Below are 15560 nucleotides of genomic sequence, written 5' to 3'. Positions count from 1 at the left end.
TTTTCACAAATAAACCAGCCAATTTGCGTAATCGAAAATCCAATTGGAGTGGCCCATAACTGTCATCTTTGTTTGCCAATCAGCGCGCCACAGTGCACCTCAACCTGTCAGCTGATAATGACGTTAGCGACGAGAACAAATAAAAAACACAGCGAAGAAAAATACAAAACACTCCGCAAACACGGAGGGTGCTGATCTAATCAATTTTATCAGTGTGTGCGACCCCGCAAACAAGCGCTTGCAATGCACGAAGTGTAGCTAATCCATCGAAGCAACTGTCCGCGGATTCCGGTGAAAGTGGTTTCGTCCAAAACGCATCGTAGCAGTAGCAGCAGCAGCAGCAACAGTATCGCACATGTGACTCGTACGTGGAAACGCGGTAGTTGTTGTCCAAATTTGGTCCCTAGCCACAGGCGCAGCATTGTGTCCGTGCTGGTCATCGCTTATATAACTGCCAGGGAATCATATTTCGGCACTTCTGACGGTGGTGTACCCGGTACTGAGCGTGGCAAGTATGGCTCCGATCACACCACAACCAACGGTCGGGTTCTCGGTGCATTCGCTGCCATGCTGCTAGGCGCTCGCGGAACAATCGCTTCACAATTTAACTGCTGCTGCTGCCACCCACATCAACACCCACTCGCCCACACCTGTTGTGTAGTGCAACATCAACAAACGGCTTTTGTTCACGCCCGCGCGCTGCGTTTGTTTCGCGACAATCACCAATGGCAATTGTTCGGGCCGAACCGACCGGTGTGCCGCCGACAGTGACGGCCGTCGCGAGCCCCCCACCGACCACCGTGCCGATCTTCTGCTGGCGGGAGTTTGCGTGCGGCTGGGGAGCGGCCTTCGTCAACATTACCGTCACGTACCCGATCTACAAGATGATCTTCCGGCAGATGCTGCACGGGGTGCAGCTAACGCAAGCGTTCGGCCAGCTGCGCAGCGAAGGCATGCTGTACCTGTACCGTGGCATTTTCCCACCGCTGGCCCAGAAAACCATCTCCCTGTCGCTGATGTTCGGCGTGTACGACAGCACCCGGCGGCCGCTGGTCGAGTACTGTCACGTCAACCCGTACACGGCCAAAACGGTGGCGGGCATGGTGGCGGGAACGTTCGAGGCCGCCCTGATGCCATTCGAGCGGGTGCAGACCCTGCTGGCAGATGCAACGTACCATCAGCGGTATCGCAACACTCACCATGCGTTCAAGTGAGTATGATTGGAGGGCGGAAGGAAATGGTACCGCGGGAAACAATCATGAGTCGTTCACTTTCTTTTAGAATAATCATTCTGGAAAACGGTATTAAAGAGTTGTACCGGGGGCTAGTGCCGGTGCTTTGGCGCAACGGACCATCGAACGCTATGTTTTTCGTGCTAAGAGAGGAAGCCGACAGCCGTCTACCGAAACGGGTAAGCCATGAGCGCGAGCGACTTTCGATAGAAACGATTCACCATTCCGGTTCCATCACCAAACCCCTCCCCTCCTCAGGTTTCGATACTGTCGCAACGGACGCAAGAGTTTGTAGCGGGTGCCTGCATCGGTGCATTTATTAGCTCGCTGTTCTACCCGCTGAACGTGGTCAAGGTGACGATGCAGTGCCGGGTCGGCGGACCGTACGACAGTATGTGGACAGCGCTGCAGCAGGTGTACAATGATCGCGATCGAAAGCTGCGAAATGTGTACAAAGGCGTCAGCATGAACTGCACACGTGCGTTCTTCAGCTGGGGCATTATGAACACGGCCTACGAGCAGCTGAAAAAGGTGTTCTATTAAGGTGTCGGTGGTGGTGGTGGTCCCATGAGTCAAAGGCCCCCGGGAGTATAGAAGGGCCGGTATTATAGTACGTTTGTAAATAGTTTGATCGTTTAGGAAGGGCGTTATACAAGCGGTCTGCACAACTTTGGCACGCACCAGTCACTGAGGGCGGATGTAACGGACGGTGTGGCCACATCTCTCCTGCCATCTCTTTTATTTAGGTTAGCTTTGCCGGCATTAGCCAGACAAGGCAAACGAGCATGAGATTTAAGTATACCCCATCAATCGTGTGTGCGTTTGTGTGTGTGTGTGTGCTATACCTTCTCTCCTCATTTTGCATTTAATGCGCTCCTCATCCTGGATGCTCCGTGTACAGATGAAACTGCTGTTTTCATCGCTTTAAGTGCTTAAAGTATTCATCTCACCTCGTGTTGTTGGCTCCCGCCCGTTTGTAAATATATATATCGATATGTATATACTTGTCCGCATCCCGCACACAGTTCACTGTAGGGCAATACATAGCCCTACACGGCCCAGAAGCCCCCCCCCCTACTCCTCGGAAGTAATCGTTTAACTAATGCTGTAGTGTAGTGCAATTTGCTTAGAAAACAGCCGGGGTAAACAAAACGGATAGAACACGTTGCTTTAAGCTCGACCCTCTACCGTTTCCAAAGGAATATGCCCAATGTTATTGGGCTGTGTCGTACAATAAAAACCCGCTCGTTCTAGTTACAAATGGTGGAACGGTGGCGAACCCGGGTTCGTTGCTGTGTTAGTAATGTTTTAATCGTACTATTGTGGTTTCGCAATTTAAAAAAAAAAAAACAGTGCGTGATCTGTTACGTATGTCGTACACTTGTCTGAATAAATATTTGCCATGTTTAGCGCACAAAGCGTACAAGGAAAAAGCGTCTGTATGTGTTAGTAGTGGGAGCTCGGAATCGGACCTACCCGATTCCGATTCCGAGTTCGGAATCAATTCCGTAAAAAATGAAGTTGATTCTTGTCTTCGATACGTAGAATCATTGGATCCAAACGCCTATTCTTAGGGAGATGTCGAAACTGACTCCGTTTCGCAACCGATTCTGATGTCGGAGCCAATTCCGATTCCGGATCCGATTTCGATTCCGGAGCCGATTCCGGAGCTAATTCTAAACTAATTTTGGAATCGATTTCTACAAAAACTTCATTCTTCCCATCACTAGTATGTGTTTCATACCATCCGAATACGTAGTAAACCGAATATTCTTATCTTTGACTGTTTCATTTTAAATTTGGAGCTTATTCTGGATCTATTTCGGATCACAGCACCAATACGGGCCATGAAAATGGCCTAGTCCCGTGCGTGTATCCCAGTTGATTCCAATTTCTAAACCTGAACCTTGTTCTCTGCATTTCTGGAAAAAGAGATGAGAAGCAGACTTTCTAGAAGCAGTTATAATTGCAGTCCAAGTCCGGATAGAATTTTAATGTAAGTGTTCCATTTAGAATTGTAGATAAAAAGAATAGTAATTGTAATAGTAATAGTTACACTTTAAATAACGTCCAAACGATCGTCTTTCGTGTGTTTCCCTTCATTATCAAAAGAAGAAAAAAAACGCGGGAACGAATTTGTTTCATAAAAAGCTTTATTACGTACGCTAAGAATATACATTTAAGCACACATGTGTGCACACAACCCTCGTGTTCGATGGAAAATTCGGTGCATTCCGTGCAGAAGGCACAAAGGCCCAAAAAAAGGTGGAATTGTCGTTGAGGCAGTGCAGGTTTAAAATGTGGGGGAGCGTCCCTACCTTCCCCGCCTATCCGAATTGGGGGCAAAATCTAACCAAAAACGTTACTTACACACTACTAACTGTGTCACACATTAGCCAGAGGCGATCACTTTGTCAATCCCTCTCAAATCGTTAAATTAATTAGCACATCGTTGAAATCAAAGTCCCTGCCGTACGGTCGTGCCGCGCAGACTCTCGATAGCGGTGTCGAACACGAACTGAATCGAGCCGGTCACAACCTCCAGATACGTCCAGGCTAACCACAGTCCACACAGGTACAGTCCAATCTGCACAATCTTGTCCATGATGTAGAGCCTGCAAAGTAGGGGAAGAAGGTGGGTCTGTTAGTGATCTCCAGGAACGGGAATGTAGGCAGACAGTTGGAAGCGGATCTTACTTGCGCAGCAGCTTCCTTGCTTTCGGTAGCGTTTCGGGCGCCTCCTTCAGGATGTACTGCCGGGCGCCGAGAATGAAATCGTACAGGTAGGTCTTATAGTTGATTTCGTTCACGTCGAAGTAGAACCGCTTCCGATCGTCCGGCGACAGCCGCTGGTAGAGCGATTTCGTATTGTCACACCGGAAGACCCATTCCTTGGTCGTGTAGTACTGCAGTATCGTCAGTCCGGCCGATATCCTTTTCTGTACCTTCACCAAGCTGTGGAAAGGATATGGAATGGAGGAGTTATTAGAGAGAGAGATAGAAAGAGAGGAAATTCCCTCGAAACGGGCCACTTACAAGGGTTTGCGACGGAGCAGCACCATCAGAAAGTCGATCAGGTACGCCGGCAGATAGTGGAACAGTACGACACACAGCAGATGGTACAGATAGTTGGACTTGATCGACCCGTCCGGATACCAGAGGGCGAAGCAGAACGGATTCTGGTTCAGTATGCCGCGCCCCATTTCCAGCACCTCGCCCCAGCTGATCGGATTGTCGGCGGACGAGGTGAGATTGTAGTACATCACGTCCTCCTTGCGCGCGTTCGCCATCCGCTCCGTGCCGATCGCGATGATCGCGTTCATCGTCACGTCCACCGGCATAAAGTCGGCCAGATACTCGCCGTTACAGTGCATGCTGCGGATGACGCCGCGGCCGGCCCCGATCAGCAGCCCGGTTGGGCCGTTGGTGCCCTCGCCCCACCCGGGCAGCGGTTCCTTCATCGCGGCCGTCACGATCGACGGGCGGGCGATGGCGATCGGCAGCTTGCCCCGGTACTGGTACACCATGTCCTCGGTGAGCGCTTTCGTGTACGCGTACGTGTTCGGCAGGTTGTTCAGCAGTCTGTGTGGAGAAGGGGAGATGAGTGAGCCTGTAGCACGCACCTAAGCCGACAGCTTTCTCTGGGAGAGGACTTACCTTGGCGTTATGATGTCGAGCAGATCGTCATCGAGCAGACCGACCATCTTCGAAATGCCCTCCGGATTCTGGGGCGCCGGGTAGTGCTTCTCCTCCAGCACCGCCTCATTGCACTGGCAGTAGGCGGTCGACACGTGCACGAACGACACCAGCCGCCGCATCTGTTCCGCCAGCCCGAGCACCCGGATCGTGCCGTTCAGGTTGATGTCCACCGCCTGCCGGATGTGCTGGTCGAAGCGCACGTTCGCGGCACAGTGAAACACCAGCTCGACGTTCTCGGTCAGCTCGCGGCGATCGTCGTCGCTCAGCCCGAGGCCCGGGCTCAGTATGTCGCCGCGTATCAGCCGTATCTTGCCGAGCCGCTCGCTGTACCGTTCGCGCACGTGATCGAACACGATGTTCTTCACGTACTCCTCCTTGCGCTGGGCCGGATCGACGCCCTTTTTCGCGCGTATCAGCAGATAGATGCACCGCAGCTCGCCACAGTCGCGCAGCAGCTTTTCCACCATAATTTTGCCCATGAAACCGGTCGCACCGGTGATGAAGATCGACCGGCCAGCGTACGATTCGGCAATGCCGGCGGCGGCTGCGATGGTGGTGGTGGTGGTGGTCGCCATCATCTCCCGTTGCACCACCGTCGTCGCCATCGAGCGCTGCTGCTCGTCGTCCATCCGTCGTCAAGTGCTTCTGTGCGAAGGTCGCGTGATCGTGATCGTGTGTCCTGCGGGGAGGAGGGTGAATATGTTTAATTATTAACAGGAACTCTCCGATGCTAAAGGGCGCACATGATGTAATGTTTAATGCTATAAATTAAGCCAGCGGCGGGGTGCACTGTTGGCGAGTGAATCACGACTGTATCGCAGTATGAATCTTCCCTTATTAATTCTACAACTAAGCTATACTTTTAAACAATTTGAAGAGCCATCAACTATCGATCAATCCGCTTTAAATGCCAGGCACGGGTTTTGCGTTTGCATACCAGATCAATCTTATCGCCACAGCGATGGGTGTGTGTGTGTTGTATCTTGAGAAGTATTCACAGCCAAAGTGATCGTCCTCGATCGTGCGTGAGACATATGCTAAAAACCGGGCGTCTTCTGTACCACCTTTAGATGGTATCGTTCCATCGAGAAAACATTTCAAGCAAACTCTCCCTCCCCCCACACACTATTGGCCAACCGTTGCGATTAATCTCCTATTCCGAATGTCCCAGAGTCGGCCCATACTAAGTCCCCACAGTGACACGGGGTGCTTCTTTCAACCTGAAGCTGGTATTATATCATCTCGATTTAGGTTAAGCAGAACCGTTTTCGAGCTATCGCACGCAGCAGCCGGGCGAGCAGCAGCAACACACTTCATGGTGCAGTTTTATTAACACTTTGTATGCACAGCCTTGTATGCGCTGGTTTGCTCTGCGCAGGATTTTACCAATAATATAATTTACCCTCCACCAGGGTTACCTCCAACCAGGGTGGACGGGTGGACGTGCGTATCGATACGCCTTGCAGGTGGTAACCATCGGAACAAGTTTCAGCAAAACGCTCTTCTCTTCAGCACAACGCTTCAGCAAATGCAGTGTTGCAACATGCAGCTCCCGCGCCTGTTTGTCACCACCTACATGCATGGGAGGATGCATCTCTTGGGCAGGTTCGTGTGTCTCTTTGTCTGAGATTGGAGTTGCAATTGAAAATTGAATTTTTAACGCCTCATTCCGGACCTAATTAAAAAGATATTTTTACAAAACGTTACCAACGAAACAACGCGTCACAGTCATATAGCTAGCGGACATACACTCTTTAGCACGACCTTACAATTATCGTTCAAGCTATAGGGGCATAATAAATTTTCTGATTCACCCTGAAAGCTGCGCCCTGTGGCGGAGGTTATGTCACGAGTAAGTAGTTGCCGGTGCGCACGACCAGTTAAAACAATGAGTGAAAAAAATAATAAAAATAATTAACAAAACCCACCCAGCCCACTCGCAGCGTCGCACTTTTGCACTGGCTGAACGTTGGCACGGTCAACCTTCCCCCATATTACTACTATTCACGTTCCTGTAGTTGATTTATACAGCATACAGCAGAAAGCAGAAAAAAGAAAGAAAAAGAAAATACCACACAGCGGCCCGCCAGTTCAAGGAGAGCGGGAAAGAAAAGTGATAATCGGATGATACGGATCCGGTGAAACAACCCCCCCCCTCTCGGGAGCCAACAGTACGAACAGCTCGTCGTCCTTCGTCGATGAGACGTCCCAGAGTGTGTGTGAAAATCGTAAGTCGTAATTCAAGATGCTATCCCTTCCCGTTGCACTGCGACAGACGGTGGTCCTGTGCCCAGCCCAGAAATGCATAATAATAATCCTCCTGATCTTGATGTACAAGGCTCGGGCGAACCTGTTTTCTTCAGGTCAAGTACGACGCGAGTCAGCCGCCGGTATGATAAGCAATTTGACAAAACTGTATTCTTCTCCTGCGAAATGTGTTCGAAATTCTGTACCAAAGTGTCCTCACGCCAAGAACCAATCAATGTAAAGCATAATAAGCACCAGCTCCTGTCATATTTTGAGCATCTTTCAGCCTTACATTGATCCAATTTGGACGTCCTTAACAGTGACGATATCGATCGATACCGGTTTTGAACGATCGCTAGCGGTGAATCCTCGCTTGTTTATGCTGTTCCCGCGCGTGCTGTTATCATGGACTTGAAATTATTAATAAAGGTCAAAGCTGGAGTGCCATAAAAAGCATACCAAGCGCACACACACACATGCGGTGCCAAAAACTACCTGACGATGGACGAATTCGCATATGCTAATCCATTTACGATCCAAACGGTCCAACGCGCGCGCCCTCTATTGGTCGTTCACCTCGCTCACCGCTAGACGCGAAGACTTGAACGCTTGCCACTGTAGAGACGAACCCTACTGGCGTCCTATTAGAGATTACTGAAAAGACAGCAACATCAAACGGCGCTCAACAAGGACGCGATTATGGTGGCCGCTTGGACAGGGAAGCTTCTGGATCGGCTGCAGTGTAGTGTCTCCCGCAGGGACAGCGTTTGCCGGTCTGTGTATGCTACCTGCTACCGTGCCGGCCGTGAGTGACATGAATAGTAAAGGGTTCCATATCATATCCGCATCGACGGAATAGACCGCTCGGCAAGCTTCATTTGCCAGTCTGGACGCGTTCTGTAGTCTGCGTGCGGGAAGACAATTTTATTACGTGATCGGTCTGGTGGAGGCATGGAGGGACATGCGGGCAAATGAGGAATGTGCCACAAATGACTGAACAGAACCGATCGATCGAAAACCATTGTCGTTTGTGTGATTGGCGGGCCAAGTTGAGCCATATGATTTCGGGGGCGGTTTTTCGGTAAGTGTAAAATATTTAAAAATAATAAATAATTGAACCCATGCAGACAAGGCAACGTAGCATTGCAACACTTCGAAAGGAAAGTCCCAGCGCTAGTGCATGTGCTTGCACAGAGGGAAGGAGTGTTCGCCGCGGATTGCATTGCTGCAATCGTTCGGACAGGTAATAAATTTTGTCATTACGCACGAATAAAACACTCCCCGCCCTGCTGGGGTCGCATGCGGCTGGTGAATCCGTCCGTACTGCTTACTGCCTTTGGGCAAACAGTGGCCGAGGCGCTACGGACGGGGTTTGTTGTAATAAGCAGAAGCGACAGTTGGCTATTTTGCCTGCGGCATGCAAATGCACTGAAAGCTGTCTTTTTTTTCCTTATGTCGCAACGGTATCATCATGCCAATTCGCCGACACCGTTTGGCATGGTGTTAACTATTGCATTTAGGTTGAACATTTTGTGCAAAATGCTTCCTACTTCGAAAAATAAAAGTCTCATCATGGGTCATTTTTTGCATAGAGCAAATTGCGAAAAGTAGGACACAATTAATTCATTTTTGTTTTTATTTTACAACCAGCTTCCAAGTTCAAATCCAACAACGTTTTACGTGCCCATAAATAAGGACCAGGACCCGCTTTGCTAACGAAACCCAAACCAAAGATCAGCTCCGATCGTATTTCAACAGAAAAAAGCAAGATCGAAGCGATCCTTCAGTGTTGTGATGATTTCGCACTGTCGTATCAACCGATTTTGTCGCCTTAACCGAGCAACCAAGGTGCTGGAGGACGGATCAGCAGGTTGCGCTTTGCCGGATACGCTTGGTGCGGATCGCTACTAATCAGCATAAATTATACATAAGCCGATCGCTTGCTTCCCTACTTGGTTTGCCATTCACTCCTGTTCCATGTTCCAAAAAAATCATGCACAGATCCACTGTTATGCTCCAGCTTGCCCATCCCTTCTGGCTTGACCGATAAAAAGTTGGCGAAGAATTTGGTGCATAATTTGCACACTTAAACCTGCTCGAAGGACATCCAGTCCAGTGATCGAAGAGCGTGATAATAGATACCGCGATGCGGATGATCGGCAATAAGAACACATTCTTTGGATGGTATAAAAACGCACACACAAGCACACACACACACTGTCACACATCAAACGTTCTGTTGGCGAAAGCGCACAGTCACCGGTGGTCAAGTTGTTTGTCACTAACTGCCCCGGATAGCATTAATGCACACTTCAAGATGCCGCAAGTTAGTAATGTCACTTTAATGCATAATCAGCCGCTTTCCAAACAAACCCAGCACACACACACACGTACACACCACACACAGTAAAACACAGCATGCCTTGGAAGCGATTGCAATGAAGATTGTACCTTGTCACTCTGTGTAGTGGCGCTACCCGTTCTTGGCACACTGCGATTGCGCCCCGTGTTCTCAGTCGATTCGATTGATTCTAAGCTTCCCCGTGAGCAACACGCCCGTCACATGGTACTGAGAAGCACACTGGTTATTCTTTCTTCTATGTATAAATTTTCTCACACTGATTAACTGGGTAGCCCCGAGACACTGTTGCTAGTTTCGACTGCCCGCTGAATACTGTCCGAACCGACCAAAGGCACGCCAACGACGACGACGACGACGACGACGACTAATGTCGAATGCTCACAACGCGGGTGACTCGTTTTTAGCACAACCAAACGAGCGAACTGATCGTCAGCGACTGAGCGGCGCATACCACAAGGCAGGGTCAGATATAACTTCCCAAAGGGGCCGCGCCAGCGTCAAGTTCCGCCAGCGATCACGACAACAAACGCGCGGACTGAATGCGGACACGCTTTGTACGAACAGCACGCTTGCTGCTTATGCTGGACGGTTTTACCAAATATTTACAAAATTATAGGAACTGTTAGGTGGGAGGGGAGGGGTTCGGGTGAGAAGGTTCGGACCCACCTGTCCCACAGCGGTGGTGCAAAATCCCACCAGCTAAGGGTGGAGGGAGCAGCGAGGGCACTGCTTGCAATTTTTGTTTTATTTTTCCACCAACAGCGACACGCACACACACACGTATACATCACAGTTTGCATTCTTCCGGACCCCGGGGTGGGAAAAAGAAAGGTCAAATCACACACACGTGTGTGTCTGCGGCCCGGTGGTACGCGCATACGTTGCGCATACATTGCGCACCCGCGCCCGAAGGAAGGAACAGCCTGCGTGATTACGTGAAACGACGGGGGTAGAGGGGTGTCGCGCATCCCGCACTATCACGGGGTCGGATCAGGCGACCCTCGGCGATGCTTCAGGGTCATCCTGGTGACCCAATTCGGTGCTCTCGTTTTTCCAGTTGTCCTGTGCCAAGCGTGCACAAAAGGTCGGGCGAGAATGAAGTTTCCAAAAATGCGCGAACACGATCACGTGCACGGTCGCCGTATGACTCATTCGGGCGGGGAGGGAAGCTTGTTTCCCGATGCAGGGCAGGGCCCCTCCCGTTATGCAATGCAGTTTGGATGGGAAATTTTTGGGGCTTGGAAATTTCTTTTTTCATTAAAAGGCAAACAAACGCCTCTCCCTGCGCCGTGTGGCAAAGTTGTGTGGCCAGTCTGATAAGATACGATCACACGATCTTCAGCTAACCGGCGCCGGAAACGATTTAGGACGAAAGTTTGAGCTGTTCGGATCGGATCGGATCGTTACGGGAAGGTCCGTTGGCACAGATGCAGACAAAATTAAGTTATTAGAAAGTTATTTCCACTCTTGAACAATCATGTTTTCAGCATTTAAATGATATTGAAACCGATTTAGTTTGATAGAAACCAGTTTTGGCAATAGTCTCACCATTGAAGAAGTGATATTTAAAGTTTTCAACATCAATGTTGCTTTGTAAGCCATATTCTGAACCAACATTCTGTGTTGCGTCTGATACGCTTATCATTGTCTAAATAAAACATCCTGTATCACATGATACAAAAAACAAGCGTTTCCAAAAACAGGATTTGGAGATGTTTCACACACAAACGGGGGAAGAACAAAACAGGTTCAAGAAATTCTTCAAGCACTTTTGGACTGACGTGGTTTAAAGCAGAGATGTCAAACATATGGTCCGCGCAGAACGTTAGCAGTTGTTTGAATGAAACTGAAGTAGATTGTTGATCACGAGACAGGAATAATGGGTGTACTAATTATTATTTACTGAGGAAGAAGACTCAGCAACCTTCAGTCTCAATAGTTCAATTAACGAAGTGTGAAGTAAGCTACTCACAGTCGCTGTTTTTGAGAAGGTGATCCCCGAAGATTGGATGTGTAGCATGTGTTTTAGTTCTTGTTTGCTCCCAAAAGTCGGAATTATATATTCCCATATTTTCACCCATTTTCTGATGTTGAGGCTTTCTGGAGAATTCGGAAACCATACCATCGGAATACCACTTTCTTCACTTCATTGATTGGATATTCTTTGGGTACTCTTTAGTTAGGAATCTGCAAAAATCAGGCCAATATCTTTAAAAATCATGAAAAACCGACCACTAAGCACTAAGGCGTTAATTGTATGAGGCCAATTGGAAGTTGGTAGTCTCTTTTCCTTTAAAACTGCTGTCCTTATTTTATTTCTATTTCCGTACTTCTTATTCATACTCAATTCAAGATGGTGGAGTATTTGTCATGAAAAGTTGTATAGAAAGCTAGGAAAAATGTAGATACGATTCTAGATCAAAGTCTTTAATGACGAAAGCATCATGCGGTATAGTAGGTGTAATGGAGAAAACAAAAAATGGTTGAAAAACTTAAAAATTCCAAATGATATCAATTAATATAAAATGGAATAATTTTATTCACCGCCTAACCCTTCACCCACCCACCCAACACCGCTCAACTGCGGCCCGCGGGAACATTTTCAACTCCAATCCGGCCCGCGACCCAAAACGAGTTTGACATCACTGGTTTTTAAAGCGTTCGGGAACGAGAAATGATCGTGCCGTGGCAGTTTTGGAATCGTATAAATTTCACTTAAAAATCTGGTTTTTGAGAATGCAAAGGAAAAACGTTCCAAAGTGTGCCCATTTAGAAGTATGTGTGTGTGTAGGACTTCAGCTAGGTCTGAAGATAGGTCTGAATAAAAATGCTAAACTAAACTCTCCTACATTAAGCTAATAATCACGTTTTTGGGACTCCTTATGCAACGGCTGCAAGCTGCAATGCTGCTTGAAAGCGTTTGTTTTATCTAATTACCCGCACACCTCCTCCCATAAGAAATCTCCTGCCGTACAGCATCCATCATCCGTACTTTACCGTTTACCGGTTTAAAACAATAAAAAGTGGGAGGGAGCTTGCCGCCTGAAGCTGCGTTAGTCGTAAGACGGATGTCCTACTAACCTTTTGGTACCAGCTGGGTACAACCTGGACGGATCACCCCGGGCCCGTGGCCGATGTAAAATGGTAAGGCCCGTAGCGAGGCGGATGGTAAGTTTTCATGTTTTATTACACCTCCAACCTGCTTAAGCGGCTCGACAAGCACACATTAACTTATTACTCACACACTATTACCATTGCTCAAGCAGAAGCAGAAGTAAAAGAACAAAAAAAAAAAACATCCAGCCGGGTGTGTGTTATTCAATTACTCAAGAAGACACACTAATATACCGCAAAAACACCGCACTCGTGAGGGTCACTCCAGCTCCAATCCTGGCTGTGGCTGTGGCTTCTTTTTTGCTTTCCGTTTTACTTCTGACCTGGTCTGGTGTAACGCTCCCCCTCGGGCGGGCCATGGCGCGTTCCGTGCCATTTTGGTGGGCGCGAATCGTAGCGAAGATTACACCCATCTTGCGCCAGCCAGCAGGAGAAGAAGTGTGGTCCGTACTTACATTTAAACAACATTCCATTCCACCGCCCATTTCACTAATCGTTCGCTCGCCCTTGGGGCCTAGGGTCGGGTTTGCAGCTGCTTCTTCTTCGGCCGCTTGGACGGTGGTGGTGGGTAAAATTCAATTGCACTTTCGATGCTTATCTGAGCATGTCGAGGCATGCTGAACGGTGGTGAACCGCCCCAATACCGTAACGCTCGCAAATGACGCGACGAAATGCATCAGATAAGCGCCGCCATCGGATGCACCCCGGCGGCACTCACCAGCGTTATTCGAAACCTATCAATTAAAAGCACGAAACACGAAATCGCAGTAGAAAAGAAAGGGCAGAACTGGTGCAGCTTCCGTTTTACGATCGTACCACAATTGCAGTCCGTGCAACCGGCATTGCACCCGAAACCGATTGGTGAATTTCGACCGCCTGCAGTCACCGCAAAAACACCGTGATGAGGAAATTGGTGTTTTTTCGATTTAAGGCAGTCGGAAAAAAGCACAAATTCCTTTTCCTTTTGCCCTTCATCACACAATCACACGGTGTTTGGTGCGCAATTGCACAATAGCATTACCGCATTGGCACATAATAGAGTGCAGGGATAGGAGCGCACGGAATGAATGCTCAGTCACACATGATCTCACCATCGGGGATGCATTTTTAGCTGTCGTCGTCGTCGTCGTTGTTGTAGTACAATTATTGTGACACATACACACACACACACTCCCGTCACCTGGTCTGTACCCCATCCGATCAATCAGAAAGCAAATAAATGAAGGGAAAATCCAACAAATTGCGCAGGTCACTTACAATCACTTGCTGGCGGAGCTGGCGGCACGACAAGGTCACGATGATACCGATACTGATACACTACACAACTCATTAAGATGGGAGAGAGAGAGAGAGCATCAAGCGTTGATGCAACGGTGCCCGATTGCAGCTCATTAACTGCACCGCCATTGTTGCAGCACGTCAGAATGGTGCGAGATGGTGCGCGAGATTTGGGCAATTGGTATGTGAAGTATTGGTTTTATGTATTACCGAGGAAGGAAGTGCAAACACCGAGAAGATGACTCACACAAGGGGTCGACGGGTCGATCTGCTCTTAAGCGGAAAGATCGGATGGATCTTCGGAGCCCCATTCGTAGCATTCGGAGGTCAAAGGACAGTGTGCCATAAGCCGTCATAAGAATGCGGTCGTTTTAAATGCCAAAGTCGCCTTCTTTTCTTATCTGAGCGATTAAATCAAGCGAGCTATTGTAATTGAATCTGTTTGCTGTTTAATGTTGAAGCTTTTTCAAGCCGAGGATCGGGGATTGTATAAAATGGTGCAGTTAACAATCACCGAGTCCGTTGAATGATCGCTCTATAAAAGATTCAATTTAGCAATGATTTGGTAGACGGAAAATCTCTCATGAACTAATGAAATTGTATTTAATTACCAATTAAAAACCAAAAAAAACCATGTTTGTCTAACTGTATCATTATATTCTTTACCCACTCGACTAATCCAACAGCTTATTCATATGCTATCGATGATGTACAACTGACACGATCTAATTCCATCAAAGATCTTGGCATTATACTCGATGAACGGCTTTCGTGTACTACTCATCTTGATGTAGGCGTTCGGGGCTCTTATTGCAACATATTGCATCGAATTGCAACGGGCTTTTCGAATCCTCGTTGCCTAAAAGGTACTTTATTGCATCTTAGTTCGTAATTTATCTTAGTTCGTAATAGTTAGTAATTGAATACTCTTCCCTTTTGTATTCAATTGAATTCTCCATCCCCAACGAAGATCACTGTTCAATATTAGGTCCCGAAACCCTAGAATCCAGGCGACGTGTGTTCGCAAAAGCTGCTTTTATCGCATCGATTGTCCTTCGCTATACGCCATACCGTCATATTCCCCTGCCCTTCTTTCCCTAATCAACTTTTAAGTTCCTCCACACACTCTTCGACTCATTCCTCCTCTTACAGTAGAAAGAAGATGTACACAACTCGGAAGCTTTGCTCCACTTTTGCAATGCATTCGCTCCTTCAATAAATGTTCTCATTTATTTGATTTCAATTGTTCATACCAGCCTTGGGCAATTCGGCTCATTTTCATGAACGTGAACGTACTAGTTCTTTCATTTAGATGAACTGAACGAGAATCGCGATTCATACGTTCATTTCAGTTTATGAAAATATGATAAATGGTTTCATTTCGCAAGAAGAATTACTTTATCACGTTTTAACGAGGCAGAGCAGGACAATCCTTATTTCGACGGGTAGGACGTTCTTTTTGTGAACAGTCTGGTCCTAAAGTTCACTTTCATATTTGTATTGGATGAGATGAACGACCTGGCGTAGTAAGAGACCTTTTTTTCGACGGGTAGGACGTTCTTTTCATGATCAACTCAGTACATTATGATTTATTTATTATGATTTAAAGAATCTGTTAACGTTCTTTA

The 15560-nt window shown here is 47.9% G+C and overlaps 2 protein-coding genes across 4 annotated transcripts; one reads left to right on the top strand and one right to left on the bottom strand.

Annotated features, from left to right (window-relative positions):
• Positions 1-119: 119 nt before the first annotated feature.
• LOC120896180 (mitochondrial nicotinamide adenine dinucleotide transporter SLC25A51) lies at positions 120-2641 on the top strand. The gene is made up of 3 exons (XM_040300127.1): positions 120-1210; positions 1282-1411; positions 1491-2641. The coding sequence occupies exons 1-3, from the start codon at positions 726-728 to the stop codon at positions 1773-1775; spliced, it is 900 nt and encodes a 299-aa protein (XP_040156061.1). The 5' UTR covers positions 120-725; the 3' UTR covers positions 1776-2641.
• A 726-nt stretch (positions 2642-3367) lies between these two features.
• LOC120896503 (putative fatty acyl-CoA reductase CG5065) lies at positions 3368-9988 on the bottom strand. 3 transcript variants are annotated; one of them, XM_040300678.1, is made up of 5 exons: positions 9630-9988; positions 4890-5610; positions 4269-4814; positions 3930-4187; positions 3368-3847 (listed from the first exon to the last, which is right to left on the bottom strand). In XM_040300678.1, the coding sequence occupies exons 2-5, from the start codon at positions 5558-5560 to the stop codon at positions 3691-3693; spliced, it is 1632 nt and encodes a 543-aa protein (XP_040156612.1). In that variant the 5' UTR covers positions 5561-5610; positions 9630-9988; the 3' UTR covers positions 3368-3690. The 3 variants fall into 3 exon arrangements, with proteins under 3 accessions (XP_040156612.1, XP_040156611.1, XP_040156613.1); XM_040300677.1 differs by having other exon boundaries at positions 9796-9988; XM_040300679.1 differs by having other exon boundaries at positions 9923-9973.
• Positions 9989-15560: the final 5572 nt, after the last annotated feature.

This window comes from Anopheles arabiensis, chromosome 2, assembly GCF_016920715.1.
Source record: "Anopheles arabiensis isolate DONGOLA chromosome 2, AaraD3, whole genome shotgun sequence".
Taxonomy (NCBI): domain Eukaryota; kingdom Metazoa; phylum Arthropoda; class Insecta; order Diptera; family Culicidae; genus Anopheles; species Anopheles arabiensis.
This window is presented reverse-complemented; position numbering and strand designations above follow the sequence as displayed.

Coding starts and splice junctions, on each gene's coding strand:
- LOC120896503 (XM_040300678.1), bottom strand. CDS start 5,560: ATGGACGACGAGCAGCAGCGCTCGATGGCGACGACGGTGGTGCAACGG. Junction 4,188..4,268: donor CTGCTCCGTCGCAAACCCTT/GTAAGTGGCCCG, acceptor TCCTTTCCACAG/CTTGGTGAAGGTACAGAAAA. Junction 3,848..3,929: donor GCAAGGAAGCTGCTGCGCAA/GTAAGATCCGCT, acceptor CCTACTTTGCAG/GCTCTACATCATGGACAAGA.
- LOC120896180 (XM_040300127.1), top strand. CDS start 726: ATGGCAATTGTTCGGGCCGAACCGACCGGTGTGCCGCCGACAGTGACG. Junction 1,211..1,281: donor AACACTCACCATGCGTTCAA/GTGAGTATGATT, acceptor ACTTTCTTTTAG/AATAATCATTCTGGAAAACG. Junction 1,412..1,490: donor ACAGCCGTCTACCGAAACGG/GTAAGCCATGAG, acceptor TCCCCTCCTCAG/GTTTCGATACTGTCGCAACG.